The sequence below is a fragment of the Choristoneura fumiferana genome, chromosome 18 (assembly GCF_025370935.1).
Source record: "Choristoneura fumiferana chromosome 18, NRCan_CFum_1, whole genome shotgun sequence".
NCBI lineage: Eukaryota > Metazoa > Arthropoda > Insecta > Lepidoptera > Tortricidae > Choristoneura > Choristoneura fumiferana.
Genome location: NC_133489.1, coordinates 9,407,412 through 9,424,570, shown reverse-complemented (window position 1 = coordinate 9,424,570; position 17,159 = coordinate 9,407,412). Strand labels below are relative to the sequence as shown.

The 17,159-nt window shown below is 36.7% G+C and overlaps 1 protein-coding gene across 1 annotated transcript in view; it reads right to left on the bottom strand.

Annotated features, from left to right (window-relative positions):
* Positions 1 to 6,399, bottom strand: part of LOC141437664 (facilitated trehalose transporter Tret1-like) — a 28,144-nt gene extending 21,745 nt beyond the window's left edge. Inside the window, exon 1 of the mRNA XM_074101115.1 lies at positions 6,050 to 6,399. Coding sequence (XP_073957216.1) covers positions 6,050 to 6,095 — 46 coding nt within the window. The 5' untranslated portion in view covers positions 6,096 to 6,399. The remainder of the gene's footprint in view (positions 1 to 6,049) is intronic.
* Positions 6,400 to 17,159: the final 10,760 nt, after the last annotated feature.

The following is a 17,159-nucleotide window of genomic DNA, read 5'->3' as shown; positions in this document are numbered from 1 at the left end:
ATGTATCCATTCATAGTTACTAATATTAAAAATGCGAAAGTATATCTGTCTGCCTGTCCGTCTGTCTATTTATCTGTTGCCTCTTCATGCTTAAACCGCTGAACCCATTTAGATTCAATTTGGTGTGGAGATAGATTGTACCTAGGGAAGGATGCAGGATAGTTTATATCCCGGAATAGTAATACTTAAACGAATTCTTTGCAGACGGAGTCGCAGGTAACAACTGGTTCAATATAAAGGACATAGTAGCCATAGGTAGCACTCTAAAATAAGACTCCGGGGGGGCTACTACGAAATTCGAAAATCGAAGTTCGTATCGTACCGCCCCTATCACTCTCGTTTTAAATAATACTACCTAAGCGTGAGCGGGACGGCAAGATACGAAGTTCGAATTTTGCACTTCGTAGTATAGGGCCAGGAACTACGATAAGGCCGCCTATAATAAAAGATTTTATTATTATTTATTGGTTTTTCTCAGCTCTAGGCTGGTATTAACTACATTTACGGGTTATCCACCAAGTAAATGTAGCAAGAGTTGTAGAATAAATATTTTTTAAGAAGATTGCTGACGGCTATTTTCAGGGTCTAGTTGCATGAACTTTGTCACTATTCAGCATGTATTAAGTATTGCGGCTTTTTGTAAAATTGTGTAAACGTGTGATTTTATGCCTAATAATTTTAAGCTATGGTGTAGGTATTATTATTATTATTATTATTGTTACTGTAATTTCTTATTGCTTACTACGAGTATTTCTGGTGTACAATACAGAGTCATTGTATTGTATTGTACATTTTGACACGTTGTTGCGCACATTGGATTAGTAAGTTAGGTAGTACCTACTTACTTCAAAATTTAGAATGTTCTGCCATTTTCGTGCATTACCATTATGGTGTTTATTCTCCCACGAATCTATATTCGTGGTATTGTTAAGCTGGACATAAGAAAAATCTATGAAAATTAAATGGGGGAGGCCTATGTCCACTAGGGCCTATGCGGTATTGGGCTTGATGGCAATACCGGTATTATTCCGGTATTCAAATTTTGAAAACGGTATCCCTATTTCGGTAATTTTCGGTATTTCATATTTTCCCTTATTTTTCTTTCTTTCTGTATAAGTCTGTTGTTTTGTTGAAAATATAACCAATATACATGAAAAGCAAGATTAATAAACTTCCTTTTAATGAGCAAGTATTAAAATAAAAAACTTAAGTTTTAATTGTTAACTAATACTTATATAATATGGAATTGGATTCTCTAATTCTTCGGTGAAAATTGTTTCACCGATTATTAGATCCCAACCAAATTTTCGCATAATTTCTTTCGCTTGTACAAGCCTCATTAAATATCCAGTTCAAGCTTGAAAGGTCTCTACTGATGAAATCTACACTCCGCCCGGAACAGCTCAGCTCCAAACCCGAGAGCTTCAGCTCAAACTTCAAAACCATTTCGAATGCCTAGGTAGCGACGTGGGACGATTACAACGACGGGTTTGTAGAAGCTGTCCATACGATCGGATCTAACTTCTTCAAAACCTCGCGCTCTGGGCTTAGGCTCATGGAGGTGAGGCGTGAGATGCTGCTACAGTCTTCTGGTGACGCTTAATTGTCGCTATCAGCAGTTCAATAGGCAGATCTCAAAATCTCTGAAGCGCGATGTACGCCGATTTAATACTAATAAATAGCATTGAAGAGGCTATTGAGCGTATCAGAGGCTCTAAGGTGTTTACCAGGGATCTGTCTGTAAGTCAAGCCGGTTAATGAAGTTGAAGACCGACGACGGCAGAATCATTTCATCCAAAACCTGAGCTGTTGGGGGAAAACGAGAGGTTTTATGGATAGCGACACGACAACCGAACACCCGTCGAAAATCTAGCTAAGACCCGAGGGCTGGATTACCCGACACTATCACGAAGATATCCCAGACGTCAGCCTGTACGAGATTAGTATGGCCCTTAAATAGCTTAAGAATGACAAAGCCCCGGGTGACGATGAAATTACAGCCGAACTCTTGAAGGCGGGTGGTAAATCAGTCCTTAAGGACCTTAAGACGCCGTTTAGTTCCGTCCTACACCAAGGGGAACACCGAAAGCATGGAACAGAAGACAGTGGTGGTGCTCATCTTCAAAAAATGTGATAACACCTTGCTGAAGAATTATAGACCCATCTCACTTCTGAGTCATGTTACAAGCTGTTTTTCAGGGTCATCACAAATCGTCTCGTAAGCAGGTTTGACGATTTCCAGCATCCCGAACAAGCCGGCTTCCGAAAAAACTATAGTACCGTAGACCACATGTACGTTGCGGCAGGTTATACAGAAGACGAAGGGTAAACTTCCCCTTTGCCTTGCATTTGTGGACTACGAGAAAGCCTTCGATTCGATCGAGACTTGGGCTGTGATGCAGGCTCTCCAGCGGTGCAGTTGACTACCGGTATATTAAAGTGTTGAAGTGTCTAGTGTCTGTACAAAAACGCCAATGTCCGTCCGATTACATGACCAGACATCGGCCGTTTCTCTGCCAGCGGGGACAGCCAACACAAAATGGGCCAGTGAAAACGACCAAAAAGTACTCGTATGCAACACGATACACTCATGCTGCGTTGTAATGCTGCACAGAGCTTTATTATTGAACTTTATTATTTACCTAGTGTCCAATGTCAAAATGGCTGTACGATGGATATACTGAAGCTAATAAGAGCTAAAAGACAGGCGTAATATCGCTAGATGGCGTTAGTATCGTGAGGTGTTTTTGACGTTGGCTTAAAATGAACATGGGCCCGACTAAAGATGTTATTAATTATATTATTGCTTACCTTGTAATTTTCTCTCTGTGTAGGTACCTGTTTTCTGTATTGCTTACTACGAGTATTTCTGGTGTACAATACAGAGTCATTGTATTGTATTGTACATTTTGACACGTTGTTGCGCACATTGGATTAGTAAGTTAAGTACAACCCAAAATACCGAAAAACCGGTTTTCGTGCATTTAATCGGATTAAAATAGGGGAAAAATATTCCGGTATCCCGTTTGGTAATACCGAAATCTATGAAAATTAAATGGGGGAGGCCTATGTCCAACAGTAGACGTCAAACTGTTTATATGATGATGATGAAAATTTTAATCATTACACCCTGGATATTAACATACTGGGTATTATGAAGCACAATCAGCTGTACCACGTTGGATTATGAAACACAATCAGCTGTACCTACCACGTTGGATTTCTTCGAGAAATCTAATCAGGATAGCAAATGTTCGATCAATTTGACGACCGGATAGCCGGATTGGTTAGAGAACCTGACTACGAAGCTTGAGGTCCCGGGTTCGATTCCCGGCCGGGGTAGATATTTGTATGAATAATACGAATGTTTGTTCTCGGGTCTTGGATGTTTAATATGTATTTAAGTATGTATTTATCTATATAAGTATGTTTATCCGTTGCCTAGTATCCATAGTACAAGCTTTGCTTAGTTTGGGACTATGTCAATTGGTGTGAAGTGTCCCATGATATTTATTTAATTATTTTTATTAGCAGTCGTTAGTTAGATTTAGCGCATTTTTTTATACAGCGATTAGATTACAGACATCTATTCATCATGAGATTTTATATGTAGGCTTATCTTTTAATTTAGTCTTCTGCTCATATTTTAAAAGATAACCATTGATCGAGAAAAATATGGTGTGAAAATATGATAACAACATACAATTATAAATATTTGAACGATATACTTTTGTATGAAGATATTTGACAAACAGAAACAGAGAAGACATTTTTTTGCGAAAACAAGCTTACCTACAGAGGACTGATTTATTTGGCACATTATTTTGTCAGTATCTACCTATCTGTCAGTCAGTGAGGATATTTGTCATTTAGGGGCTGTTTCACCACCCATTGATTACGGTTAAATGTGATGCCGTCTGCCGTCTCCATTTGTTTTGTTCGAATAGACGGAGACGGTACTCGTATCACATTTAACCGTCAGTTAAGACTAATCAATGGGTGGTGAAACAGCCCCTTAATGACATCTTATGAACATAGGTACTATTGGCATTCTAGGGAGGATCTTAAAACTTTATCTTTATATCTATTGTTAATGAAGTACTTAAGTAAATAGATATTGCCCCAAAATAAATGCCTACTAGATTTGTTTCTGGTTCTTGCAATCAAATTAATAAGTATTACACGATTATTCACGCCAATTGACCTAGTCAAAAATAGGTATCTAAAGCTTATACAGGTATTAGCATACATAAACATCCAAGACTCGTGAACAAACATTCATGTTTTTCATACATCATTCCGGGGATGGAACTCGGGGCCTCAAGCTTGGCAGTGAGGTTCTCTAACTACGAGGCTAGCTAGGCTATCCGGCCGGTCATCAAAGAATTGAAAGAACCGGTCGGAGATTTTTAGTCATCTTAAGAGAAGTTTCCCTGCCGGCCGCGCGGCCGCGTTAGGTATTCGTTTGGGATATTGCTGTCTTTATCGCTCGTGACATAAGTGCTCGCAGCTCAGCCGTCCCCCCCATGCCTTCCGCAACGACGTCCGTAATTTATATCGAGATAGCTGTAGGCTTTTCAAGATTTGGGCGGTTGAATTTTGGGTCCTCATATTATACGAAATACATACATATATTACATTTGAAATTTACCAGGAGCTTTGCGGTGAAGGCAAACATAGTGAGGAAACCTGCGCAAACCAGCGAAGCAATTCAATGGTGTGTGTGAAGTTCCCAATCCGCATTGGGCCTGCGTGGGAATTATGGCCCAAGCCCTCTTGTTCCGAGAGGAGGCCTCTGCCCTGCAGTGGGACGTATGTAGGCTGGGATGATGATGATGATGATGATTATACGAAAAGTATAGCACAGAAATCAATGATATTTTACAATCAAAATATTCATTATATTTTCTATGCCTGTGGTGTTTTCGATTTTTGTAAAAATGCTTTATTAGTCTGTAATTCTCGTGCAAAGTTGAAATCTTTTTTTGTCGACTTTTGAGCTCCCGTAATTCTAATATTACACATTTATATGAAAATCTGAAAAACCACAGGCATAGTTAATTACGTCTAGTCCATACTAACAAAAATTCATCTATTTCTGTTGCCTAGTTTTCAAATGAGACCGGGACTACGTTTGTATGGAGAATGGAACGAAGAGACCTCTTAACAAGATTGATAAGCCATATTTACAATAAAAAAATTCGACTAAAAATCAACAAGTCGCTGATAAAGTCAACAAATACAGACAAAAACATTTTCTGACATCTAGGTAGGCACTTTGTTTGTATTCGTTTACAGTACGTACAGAAACATGGAGCACGTTTATTTGCCATAGAAAAGGTTTTCCCTCGAGATATAAGTTTAACTGTCAGAACAACACAAACATTTCGACTGAAGTTCAAGTTGAAATATCTAGAATTATTTCCAAGAAGAATAAAAAATATATTTACTCAAATGTATTAGCGTTTGTAGGTTAGGTACAATTTGTCTCATGTACAAGGTTGCTTCCGTGATTTAATTCGATGACCATCATAAACGCCGTGTACTCTGAAGAATTAACTTTAATTTCCACAAGATAACTACCTACCTACAATACACACTACATACTCACACATGTCGCAAAACAATTTGTGTTGACAACTACTTATTATAATGAATGACAAACACAGTTTTGCATTGGTTGTCATGGGCTTTGATGTATATAATTTATTGCTGTTATTTTAGTAGGTAAAAAAAAATATATAAGCTGTATTATAGTAATGTCAAAGAGTACCAGGAAAATAAGCTAATTCCCCTTGATACAAACAAGCACTTTTATCAACGTAACTTTGTAAAATGATAATAGTGAACCGTCTGAAATATGCCACCATAACATATCAAATTGTGCAAGACCTGAGCGTCTAATTAAAGAACATTGTTAGGTACTATCAGTAAGCTCAATTTAGCCCATACATTATCAGATTTGCCGAAATGCCAGCTAAGTATTGCCAGCGTCGTTTCAAAGTCCAAAAAAAAATAAATGCGAAAGTAAATAAATAAAAGAACTAACCACTGAGTGCTGCCACATATTCCCTCCATTTGCGGCTGATGCTCATTGCTTGTGTTCACACGAAATTTTGAAATAAACATTTATAGTAGTTTGTTTTGAGTGGTAAGTACATGCGCGTGAACACTGTAGGACTCCGTGCCGATACTGGAAGCGCGTACCAGCCGTGTGCTAGCCACTAGCTGGCAATGATGCCGCGATAATATTAGCTCGCCACGTGTTGCCGGCGTTTCGTCGTGAGCGTGAATGGTTACTGGCTGCTCTTGTTGTTGCAGACGTTCCCGTTTTGTTGACAGTACATTGTCAAGTGGACCGGCCGACCGCAGCGAGGCGCCACCGGCTCGCTTCTGCTCCCTTGAGCCAATTATTTGCTTTATCACTCACTACGTAGCGGTTGTCAGGGCTGATAACGTCATTTCACATTGTACCAATACCAACACGCCATGGTGGCAATAAGAGGATCGGTACACAGTCGGCTACCGAATTCGGGTAAACAACTTAGCTACTTAAGCGGGTATAGCCATTATTGGGGTTTTTGACATAACAATTATAACTCGTAATTGCTGTTTACTGTTCCTACATCCGTATTAAGTTTATTTAATTTATTGCAGACAGAGTCCATATAAGCGTTAGTACATTATTCACTTAAAAAAAAAACTACTATTATACCACGTGGAATCGTGTCTTATTCATGGGCAGTGGGGGAATATGATACCAACGTCACGTAACTGAATTACCGCAGTGGACAGAGGTATATAGTCTATCTGTTCTCAGTTAACCATGCATGGAGTTTGCAACTCATTGAATGAGACACAGAAAAAAAAACAATCTAGAAGAACCAGGACGATTGAAATTAATTATTGCTTGTACTCGTATATTAATACGCACGTTTTACATAAATTATATACCACGAGCGTCATCAAGAACGGATAAATTTAAAAAGTCGGTTTAAACGCGTTCGTGTAAATAACTATATGTACCAAATTATAACTCACTATGCATTCAAGTTTATGCGTTTAGAACTTATGTCAAATAACTTTAAATATTTTGAAGCATTATATTTTATAATTTTCGGTATTTCAACTGTATGTATTTCAACCGATATGTATTTTAAATTTATACATTATAATACGTACCCCTTCTAAAAACGTCGAAGCGCAACTGACAAATACAAAATTATGAGCGTAGACTTAGAAATGAAGTAGAATTACTGATTTAGAAAAACACACGGATACCTATTTTCCCAAATAATGAAAATATTCCAAAACAAATGAAATCAACTAACTTAAAAAGAAAAAAACTTTTGGAGTGTCCGAGGTTTTCAGTTATTTAATTAACACTTTGTTTGTATAAATGAGTTACTACATTATTTTAGAAATAATTACTATTCGTACCTAGTTACCTACTATAAAATGAAGTGAAGGGTTTTTTCTATCAAGATTATCACAAAATTATTCCAAATAATGGTGTTATAATTTTAACTCAGATTGCGAAATTAATAAGAAAAAGCGCCGCACTTGAGAGTATTTGCAAGCGTTTAATTATTCGCTTTTGTTTCTACGAAGTTTTGAAACTTACATTTGCCATAAAATACACTCACACACACACACACACACACACATACAAATAAACACTTTAGTTAGCGTCATCACATCACTGCGGTATCCATTAAAATTGTTTTGGATAATACATTATAATGAGTACCAAGGCCATCTAACATAATGACGTCATTGAACATCTGTAAATTGTGAAAGAAGCGGTTGTTTTATTAAAGGAATGGAACGTACAGCTCTGACTAGGCTAAATTGTCTATGTAAAAGCAGCGAATAGGCACCGAAGCGTACGACTGGTATAAAGCTAAAATCAAAATGACAAAACTCCTCGAGCGACGAATAAATTAATGTAGGTAATTCGCTGTTTTTCCAACATTACTTCTTTGGAGCACATAGTATACTTCCTTGACGCTCTGGTATCTAACACCTCGCACCACCTACTAGGTACACATTATTATTAGTGATTGGAATAGGCAGTTAGTTTACCTACAATTTGGGGAAACAAGTAGATATGGAGTTGTTAATGCCGATCCTGAATCTTAATACTAATTTTTGAGATGCGAATTCCCGATTTTGCAATACTCGATCTTCTTTAATAAAACCCGTATCGCAATGCTATTTGGACACGATTGCAAGAAATTCTTCGCAATTTATTACCCATTCCACGAAATAACTGTCATTTTGTGCCTCGAACTCATAAATTTAAGGGACGTCGAAATTGGCCATTCATTGTTTTATTGGGTGACATACATCTAACACGAAGTAAGTACCAACCTACGCAAGATTCAATAAGATTTTGCTCGAAATGTGATATTTTCGTGTTAATGTAGCTACAAAATTTCTTTGTGAAAAAATATAATAACATGAAGAACACCTATTTTATACTGTAAATCTTTGGATCAAACGCGAAACACGAAACACAATCCGTAATTCTCACGTACAATATGATATAAGTACGAGTATAATGAGAATTTGAAAGGGATTGATCTCTAAATCTTTTTGATCAATTATCACTTTAACATAATTATAGAAAGAGTGTTTGTATGTTTGTCGTATTTAATTTCCTCGCAACTGAAGTGAAAAGTAGAGTGTTTAACTTGTTCATACAACTCATTTTACCCTCGGCTTAACTATCAACCTTTGCCTGCAGCTCGGATTACTATAAACGGCTCGGGTAAAATGGCGAATTTTATGCACTCGTTGTACAATCTACTAAGTATTATTATTAAATTAAAGTACAAAAAGTAACTATAGTTCTACTTAAGTCGTCACTAACTTGTCTATAATGTATGTAGGCTGAATAAAAATTCTGCGTACTGCGAAGGTTCTACATAACATTAGAGTACGTTTTACCTTTCTGAACGGGCACATTGAGGGAAGGAGCGTCCCTCGAGAGCCTTAGCCAACTTTCTAGATCCAGGCGAGTGTCCATTCAGAATGGAAACATTCGTATCTATTCCTTCACTTTCTTTTCATGTAAATTGCCTTCTCGCACTGAAAATGTGAGCCGTTGACGAATGTATCCTGCTTGACTGTGTATTTTCTTTTAAAAATTAAGTTACGTTGGACTTCCTGACTTTCGTTAATACGTATTTTATTTAACAATTTAAAATATATTTTTGTTATTAAAGAGTGGGAAACCTATTATGTATTATCAAATTCTAATTAAATAAATGATGAAATAGACTTAGATCAAATCTGCCGACAACCCAACAACGTTGTGTTATGCTTAACTTGCTCTATTTATTAGGACACGAAAAACTCATGTAAAGATGCTTCTCTTAGACATTCGCAACAAATTATCAGGTTTAAATGATTCACATTGAGTAGATATATTATTATTTTCTACGGGACATTGAACACAAGGACCAATAATCCCGATACTTCGATGCAGTTGCATGAAACATTATCTATTGCAAACATAAATATCGAAAACTTATCCAGGTAATTATGGTCCAAGTTCCATAGAAAACTATGCCTAATTCAGAAATCATGTTCTATTTTAAGACAAATAAATAAATATCACGGGACACATGACACCAATTGACCTAGTCCCAAACTAAGCAAAGCTTGTACTTTGGATTAGGCAACGGATAAACATAATTATATAGATAAGTAATAAATACATACCTACTTAAGTACATATTAAACATCCAAGACCCGAGAACAAACATTCGTATTATTCATACAAATTGTATGTATGTATATTATGAAGAAACAATGTATAATGTAGAAACATATGAATAGGAAACTGCCGTGTGATTCAGGCGTAAGTAATTATTAATTAATGCCATACTGATAGCGAATTATTCACGTACTAATATATCAGATAATCACCCGACAGTTTTGAATCAATCCATTCTTAGTAGTGCAGTGCGTCACTGAATCTGTGAACTGTGCTTAATACTATATGACTTTTATTCAGTATATTAATACGATAGTTATCCGGTGTAGCGTTAGTTAATAACAAATTATGAAAATACGAGGTTAGTTTAAAAAAATAAAATAAGCCTGTTATAAGTTTTTATTGTGATGCTAACTGGGACTCGACCTTAAGTACCATGCCAAAAGTAGGTAGGTAAATGAGCTAAGTTTGCAAAAGAAATATGAATTGGATTATGGCTTAATCGATCCGCCTTATGCGTCCAATGCCATCCGAGACGACGCGTTATGCGTTCGCGAGGCGCGATCTGCGATCACGGCCGCCGCAGCCCCCGGGACCGGGATACATTACAGTTTATCCTCGTTCTTCTCGAACAACCTCGTGACGGATTTGCATTTCTCCCCCATTATCGTTTAGTAACAGATTATTATGTTAATGCTTGTTGTCGAAATAATGTGGCCCCGTTTTATTGTAATGTCTGATTGTTTGCCAGGAACTCGACTGCTCCACGCGGCGCGGGTCGTTAGATGTTATCGTCAGATGGGCAAAACGACAGGGATAGTGTGATATTTGCAGTTGTAATCGCTTCAGATAAGGTATATACTAGGTATATATCTATAAGTATATATAAGGTGTATATCTTAACGATACTTAGAAATTAGAATCGATAGATCCAAAATAAACATTAAGAGTCGTCCATAAGTTCAATCGCATCCAGAAACAGATCCTACATTTTATTTTCTCTTTTTGAACTCGTATTTCGTCGTTTCGTTTCGTCGTCAACAATATCGCATTGATATCTCGCGTGTTAATGAAACAAACTAAGCTGCGATATGGTTTAAGATTTTATAACTCAGTTAGGCTCTTTATTAACGAGCTTGAAATACCAATACTTTTTCTGCATTTTTTTTAAATCATTTTAACAGGCGATATTATATACCTAGATCAGATATCTTAATACTACTAACCACAGAGTAAGTAGGTACTTAATCAATCCGACTAATCTTACAAGAAGCAAATATCAAGAAACAAGTAAACAGCATTCACGTAGCATGTGAAAGTACATTGCTACATACTCGTATGTGTAAGGGAACGGGCAAGTGGCCTATTAGGCGGTTATGTGAGGGCTTCCACCCGGCAGCCATAACAGGAAAGCGTGGTTCTTATAGGACAACAAACACTTTAAAAATAATGAGTACCTACGTAATTAAAACATTCAGTGTTTATAATTATTGTAGGTACCTATATTTGAGTCAGCGCGAAACATCTCATCCTTTTCAATAATAGTGAGCTTTCGATATTCAATATTTTACCTTTAATGAGCTCCTTTCTTACATTGTGACATCTCTACCTACATCCACAAGCGTCATGATCGCGGCTAAACAAAAGACACAAGAAAATACAGGTAAAGAAAACGTTTACATTACATCCCATAGAAAAAAATGTGTAATTTAATCAAATGCGAATCATTTAATCCATGTGTTTTGTTATGGTGTATTACATCTAATATCTTTTAAAAGAAAGAAAGAAAGAAGACATTTATTCACATTCACAAAGACACACAAATACAACAAAATTTAAAAATAAGAATAAACAACAAAAATAAAAATAAAACAAAAAAAAATAAACATTAAAATACATACACGATTTTGTGTGTCCCCGCAAAAGTGAAACGGCCGCTGACTCAGCATTATGCTGAGGCGTTAGACGCCTGCTGCAGCCTGAATTTCCTGATTTTCTGTCAGAACCGTAACTTTTAATAGTAATTCGATGAAGGGAATGCCTTAATGTCACTGGATTTTCGATCTCTTTGTAATTTATGAGTTTAGTACCTGATTATTAATTATCTACGTAGGTGATGTAAGGTATAATCTCCCCCCGAGGACGCACGCGACGCACGCGCGCCGATGGTCGGATTGAACAGCAAATTTTCGACTAATACATAAAAAGTTTATAGTAAGTACGACTTATCATTAAAGAGGCACTTTCCGATAAAGCCGTCGTATATGTCGTTTATGCCGTACGCTTTCATGGGAATAAATTTCGTTATATTTTGCCCTGATATTGTATTGTTGGAGCCGTAAATAATGTATTGTAAAGGGTTTATGAGAGCGCTATGAGAGCACACAAAGAAGATTAGATGAACGCTCTATATTGCTTGTAAGAAGATAGATATTTACTCCACACAAAGATGGCACGACAATAGCTAAACAAGGTTATTCATGAAAGACGTAGGTACCAAAGGAAAATATAAGAGCAACATAAGATACACTCATATATATTCATAGAGGTACACAAATATCATTTGACTATTGTAAAATAGTCACGTGTTATGTGGACAAAGACTTCAATTGTTTAAATATCGATACAATATCCTTCATTGTGTTGTTAGTTATAAAAGACAGCCGAAGTCTTCGGTAATTATTATAAATTGGTTGTACCACTTCGTTGAAAAATAAAATTTAAGTCACAGACCTGTCCTGTCCTGTCCTGTCCTGTCGTACTTTAAGAAATAAGTCGTGCGAATCCCGTAAAGCAAAGAGATACCACCCGAGTGCGTAGGTACAAAGGGTATTCCCTATAAGAATACTCCGGGAATACCTACGTTGAAATGGTTGAAATCATCTTTATCTGACGATGATGTCGAATTTGAGATTGGAATAAAAATAGTATTCGAATACTGTCATCATTTTAGTAAAAATGTATGTTACATTTTTACTACTGTTTGCTCGTACACCTATAGTAGCATTTTATACTCGTAGACCTTAAATATTGGATGGATGGATGTCATTCATGACAAGAATTTGTTCGCAAAAACTCGCACTATAAATACTTGACGTAACAAGCTACTGAGTAAAGTTACGAAGAAAATTTATAGACAGTGTTGCTACAAATGTGCTCTATTTTCCACTTATTAGAGTAGTGTTGCTATAATTTCCCGTTGCTCTTTGGGCAAAGATCCCCCTAGACTGGAGGCAAAGTTGACGTATATTACGGCATTAGGTTGGAGAAGTACAGTTTCACATGCTTTTACCACACTATGACATGCAAATTTCAATGTTTGAAAGAAAAAAAAAACATTTATCGAGTAGAAACATTCATTTTGAAACAATTTTAAATGTTCTTTGAAAGAGTTGCTGTGATCATGTTCCCCTCTGGGGAAATATTTTGTTTAGTCTTAGGTAGACATAATTATAATAATGATACTTAATGAGTTTTGGAAGGGACGGGTGTGTGTGCGTAACAGCTAACCATGGCGCTAAGACCTAACCACATTTTAGTAACTTATGATTTTTGCGGCCACGCTGGGTTAGCCTTAGCCATAATTAAAATCCTAAGTATCTTTTGTCGGCGGTTCGACCTCTGCATCCATTATATTATTTTATTTAGCCAGCGCCGTGGGACCTGGCTTAATTAAATTACCTTCCTATTCCATGCACCCTGGAGTTCACAAATGAAATTTTAATTTGAACGTGTGAGTGGGTACGGTGGAGTGTGCTGTCGGCTCAGCGTTTGAAGTTTATGGTGATTGGAACAACGCTGGAATACTTGCGTCCGGTCACCCGCTTCGTTACTGCGGGAAACAGTGTAATACGGATTTCATTTTTACACCCTTATCTACATAAACATTTATTTCATAGAAAGTGTGACAATAGTATATTTTTTATCGACGGACTAAAATAAGCCAATATGTACCGGAGGCGGTTAGCCACCCGAGCTTCAGCGAGGGTGTCTTTATCCGAGGGTTAATATTGACTTAGTCTCGAGGGGAAACCTCTATTTTTCACTTCGATTGCGAGAAAAAAATAGTCACTTTAGTACAAAAATATTTAATAAAAAAATTAATATAAATCTTTCTAGATTTCGACGGCAAAAGATTAGGTATCAATTATGTCTTTTGCTCTTTGCTCGACATCATAATTTTCACTATCACTTGACGACATTGTGAGAATAATTAATTTATTTTAATCGTTTACGATTTACGCTCTACAATAATTTCAAAGTTTTCGAGGTAAGTATTTTTTTCCAACCAGACACAATGGTCCATACACAAACTGGAAAAAATAGAATGGCGCCACCTTCTATGCGGTAAAGACCACGTAGACTAAGAACGTAACATTTTCGTCATGAAAATGGTCCACACACAATTTTATTTTGTGCGAGTACTGGCAGTTTGAGTTTATAATAGTCACTCGAAGTAAATTAAAAAATTAATTACTTTTACTCCCTAGGGACTAAAGTACTCACTTTACTCCCGCCTCGTAAGGCTATATTGACCTACTTTTAGAGCATGAGAAGTGAAAAAGAGGTTCTCTTTCAAAATGATTTTCTTATCAAAATTTGATTTAGCGTAATGTCGTCTATCGGTTAATTTGCCAGCAAAATTTCTGTAGGTACAACAACACAAACGCAATAATATTAGAGAGAAATCCTTTTTTCCTAATTCCGTTTTAAATCCTTTTAAATACCTATTTATTGGTTGGAAACAACGTTGGAAGCAATCCATTCCTTTTGCTTCCATTATCCCCAAATTGCATTCAGAGGAAATTAAACGAAAAAAATCGCAAGCGCTAGTCGTTGTTACTTTTTAGGCAATAATGTAGCTCGAAAAATAGTGGCTCGGGAGTCGGGACAGAGACGCGAACGAGCAAAGTTTTGCCGTGACACTTAATTTTGCCGCCAGTGTTGTTTTGCGCCTGAAAGAATTAACCCCGCATGTATTCTGTAAGCCTTTGCGTTCAGCTCATGATATTTGCAACATGAAAGGAAGCCGAGGGACGTTAAAAATTCGGTTAACCTAAAACAACATTTTTATATCCTACACAAACAGTTTGCTCAACTAAAACGTGCGCGTGCGGAACGGTATTAGACACGTTGGCTTTCAAATTGCTTGAACAGAGTGATCAATAAGTAAATATTAGCACTGTCAAATCAAATTATTCCAGCTTAAAGCCGTGGCAGAATGTTTGCAACTGTTGGATCCGCACGGCTATCATGATTCATGCACTCCAGCTAGTCTGACAGCTGCCAGCGAAATTTATTTGTTCATAAATGAAATGGACAAATGTGGACGTTGTGTACGTGAGTCTTACTGTGCGCTATTTCGAATGTAAGTTTTGTGTTCATAGATGTTTCACCTAAAATAATTTTCTAATAAAATTATATTCTCACATTCTACCTATTGTTAAATACTCGTAGGTATTTAAGTACTTACTTAACTGCAGACACAAAGATACGGTTTTTGGAGGTATTTTATAATAATAATAATAAAAATATTATATACCTATAGTAGATGTTTTTTTTGGCAGCGAAATTTTAATGGTTTAAATGTTTAAAACCGTTCAGCTTTATGATGATTTACACAGGATAAGCCTTAATACGGATAACTTGCCGAACGATTAGTTTCCGTAGGATAATAAAAACATACCAGGGTCTGGAAAAACCACAAAAGACTAAAGGCAAGAGTCCGTCGTTGGTATGGTAGCCGATTATGTAAATTGGCAATCCGAGATGATAGGCGAATACTGCCCAGCCAATCCGTTCTTTTCTCAACGACCGTTACCTTCTTTTACAATTCGTCCTGACTTTTTCTATAATACAAAATGTAGCATTGAATTGGGAACGTTTCGTGCTTGTTTTGTACAAAGTAGAATAAATAAAATTGTTCCCAGATCGCAGAGGGCCGGGCTTGAGCGGGTATGATTCGATCCAAATCCAATAGTCGGAATAAATGCAAGACTCGCCGCTCCGCTACTACATCGCTTTCGGCAACTAACTTCGTTTGCGCAAACACTCCGCTCGAGAACTCTTTACCCACTTGCCTCTCGCTTCCACTTGGTTTGTAGAACCTACCAACTTTTCTATAAGAAGAGTATTTCACTGCCGTTTTAGTACCTTACCTACCTACTCTTAGTCTTAATTAAAAACTTCGACTTTGAATAGGTTTTTTCAATGACGCCCGTTTCATTTTTCCTGATTTGGTTAAGATTTTGCAGTTGTCATTTTGAGTTGCTCATATTTTATTAATTATTCCGTTCGTTCCTGAAATTATACTTGCAAAGTTCCACAACTGACATATTATTCATTTATATAGTATGTGTTTACCTACAGAAAAATCCCTATGCACGTATGCCTATGTAATGTAGAATCCGATGACTCTGCAGGAAGTAAGACAACGTGTCAAACAAATTGTCAAAGACTCAAAACGGCTACTCGAGTCTCAAACTCTCAAGCTGCAATTGGCAATAAGTCGCTAAAATTGGTGTTTTTTTTTAAACATTATATTGTTTAACTTCTACATACTGAAATGAAAATACAATGAAAACAGAAAACAACAAGAAGAAAACTGTAAAAATAACAAAAATATTAACTTATCAGCTAGCGCTCGTGTACTTACATAGGTACGAGTTTGTTTAAGATCGTTGTTTTCGGGTTCAAGTGTAGTTTGTGTACAACACACATGATTAGTCAACTTTCAATACATAATTTAAATGCACTCCTAGCACTGCTAACTACAGCATGAACTTTGGAGCAGAAAGGACAAGGGACTTCAAGTTAGTTAATTTCCTATAGTGGTTGGTGTTCAACAAACTTTATCAATCTGTGTGCTCCGACTTCGAACTTTATAGTGTGATATTAAAGTACAATTCAATAGAATCTGTCAATTTTCTACATATTTAAGACACCCTATCGTGGGCACACTTGATTATATATGTCCCTGTTGTTGCAATTATCATCTAAAAGGAATCAAAAAATAATAATAGTCACATCACAAAGCCTTAGGCAGCCCGGTGTTTATATTAGTAGGCTGGAAGTGTCTACAGGATTGTCAGATTCTATTGAATTGGAGTTTAGGTACTGCACGTCTTATCTACCTACGCTTAGTCAACGCGAAACTATTGTCTGTTTTCAGTTTGCTTTATTATTTTCTTTACTAAACAAAACTGCTTAAAAAACTTCAACGTTGCAGTGCTTTGTGTTCTCTAGGGAAAAGCTATCAAAAGGCAAGCTGCTTCCTTTAGAAACGGCGTTCGTTTGCTGTTACAATAAGAAATAAACACATCAACTGCGTAGATACTTGTGCGCTCAAAATGTAGCATAAAATAGTGGACGAAGCGTATAAGTAAAAAGTCATTGTTAAATGTTTATCTAACATAAAAGTTTCAGATTTAGTAAA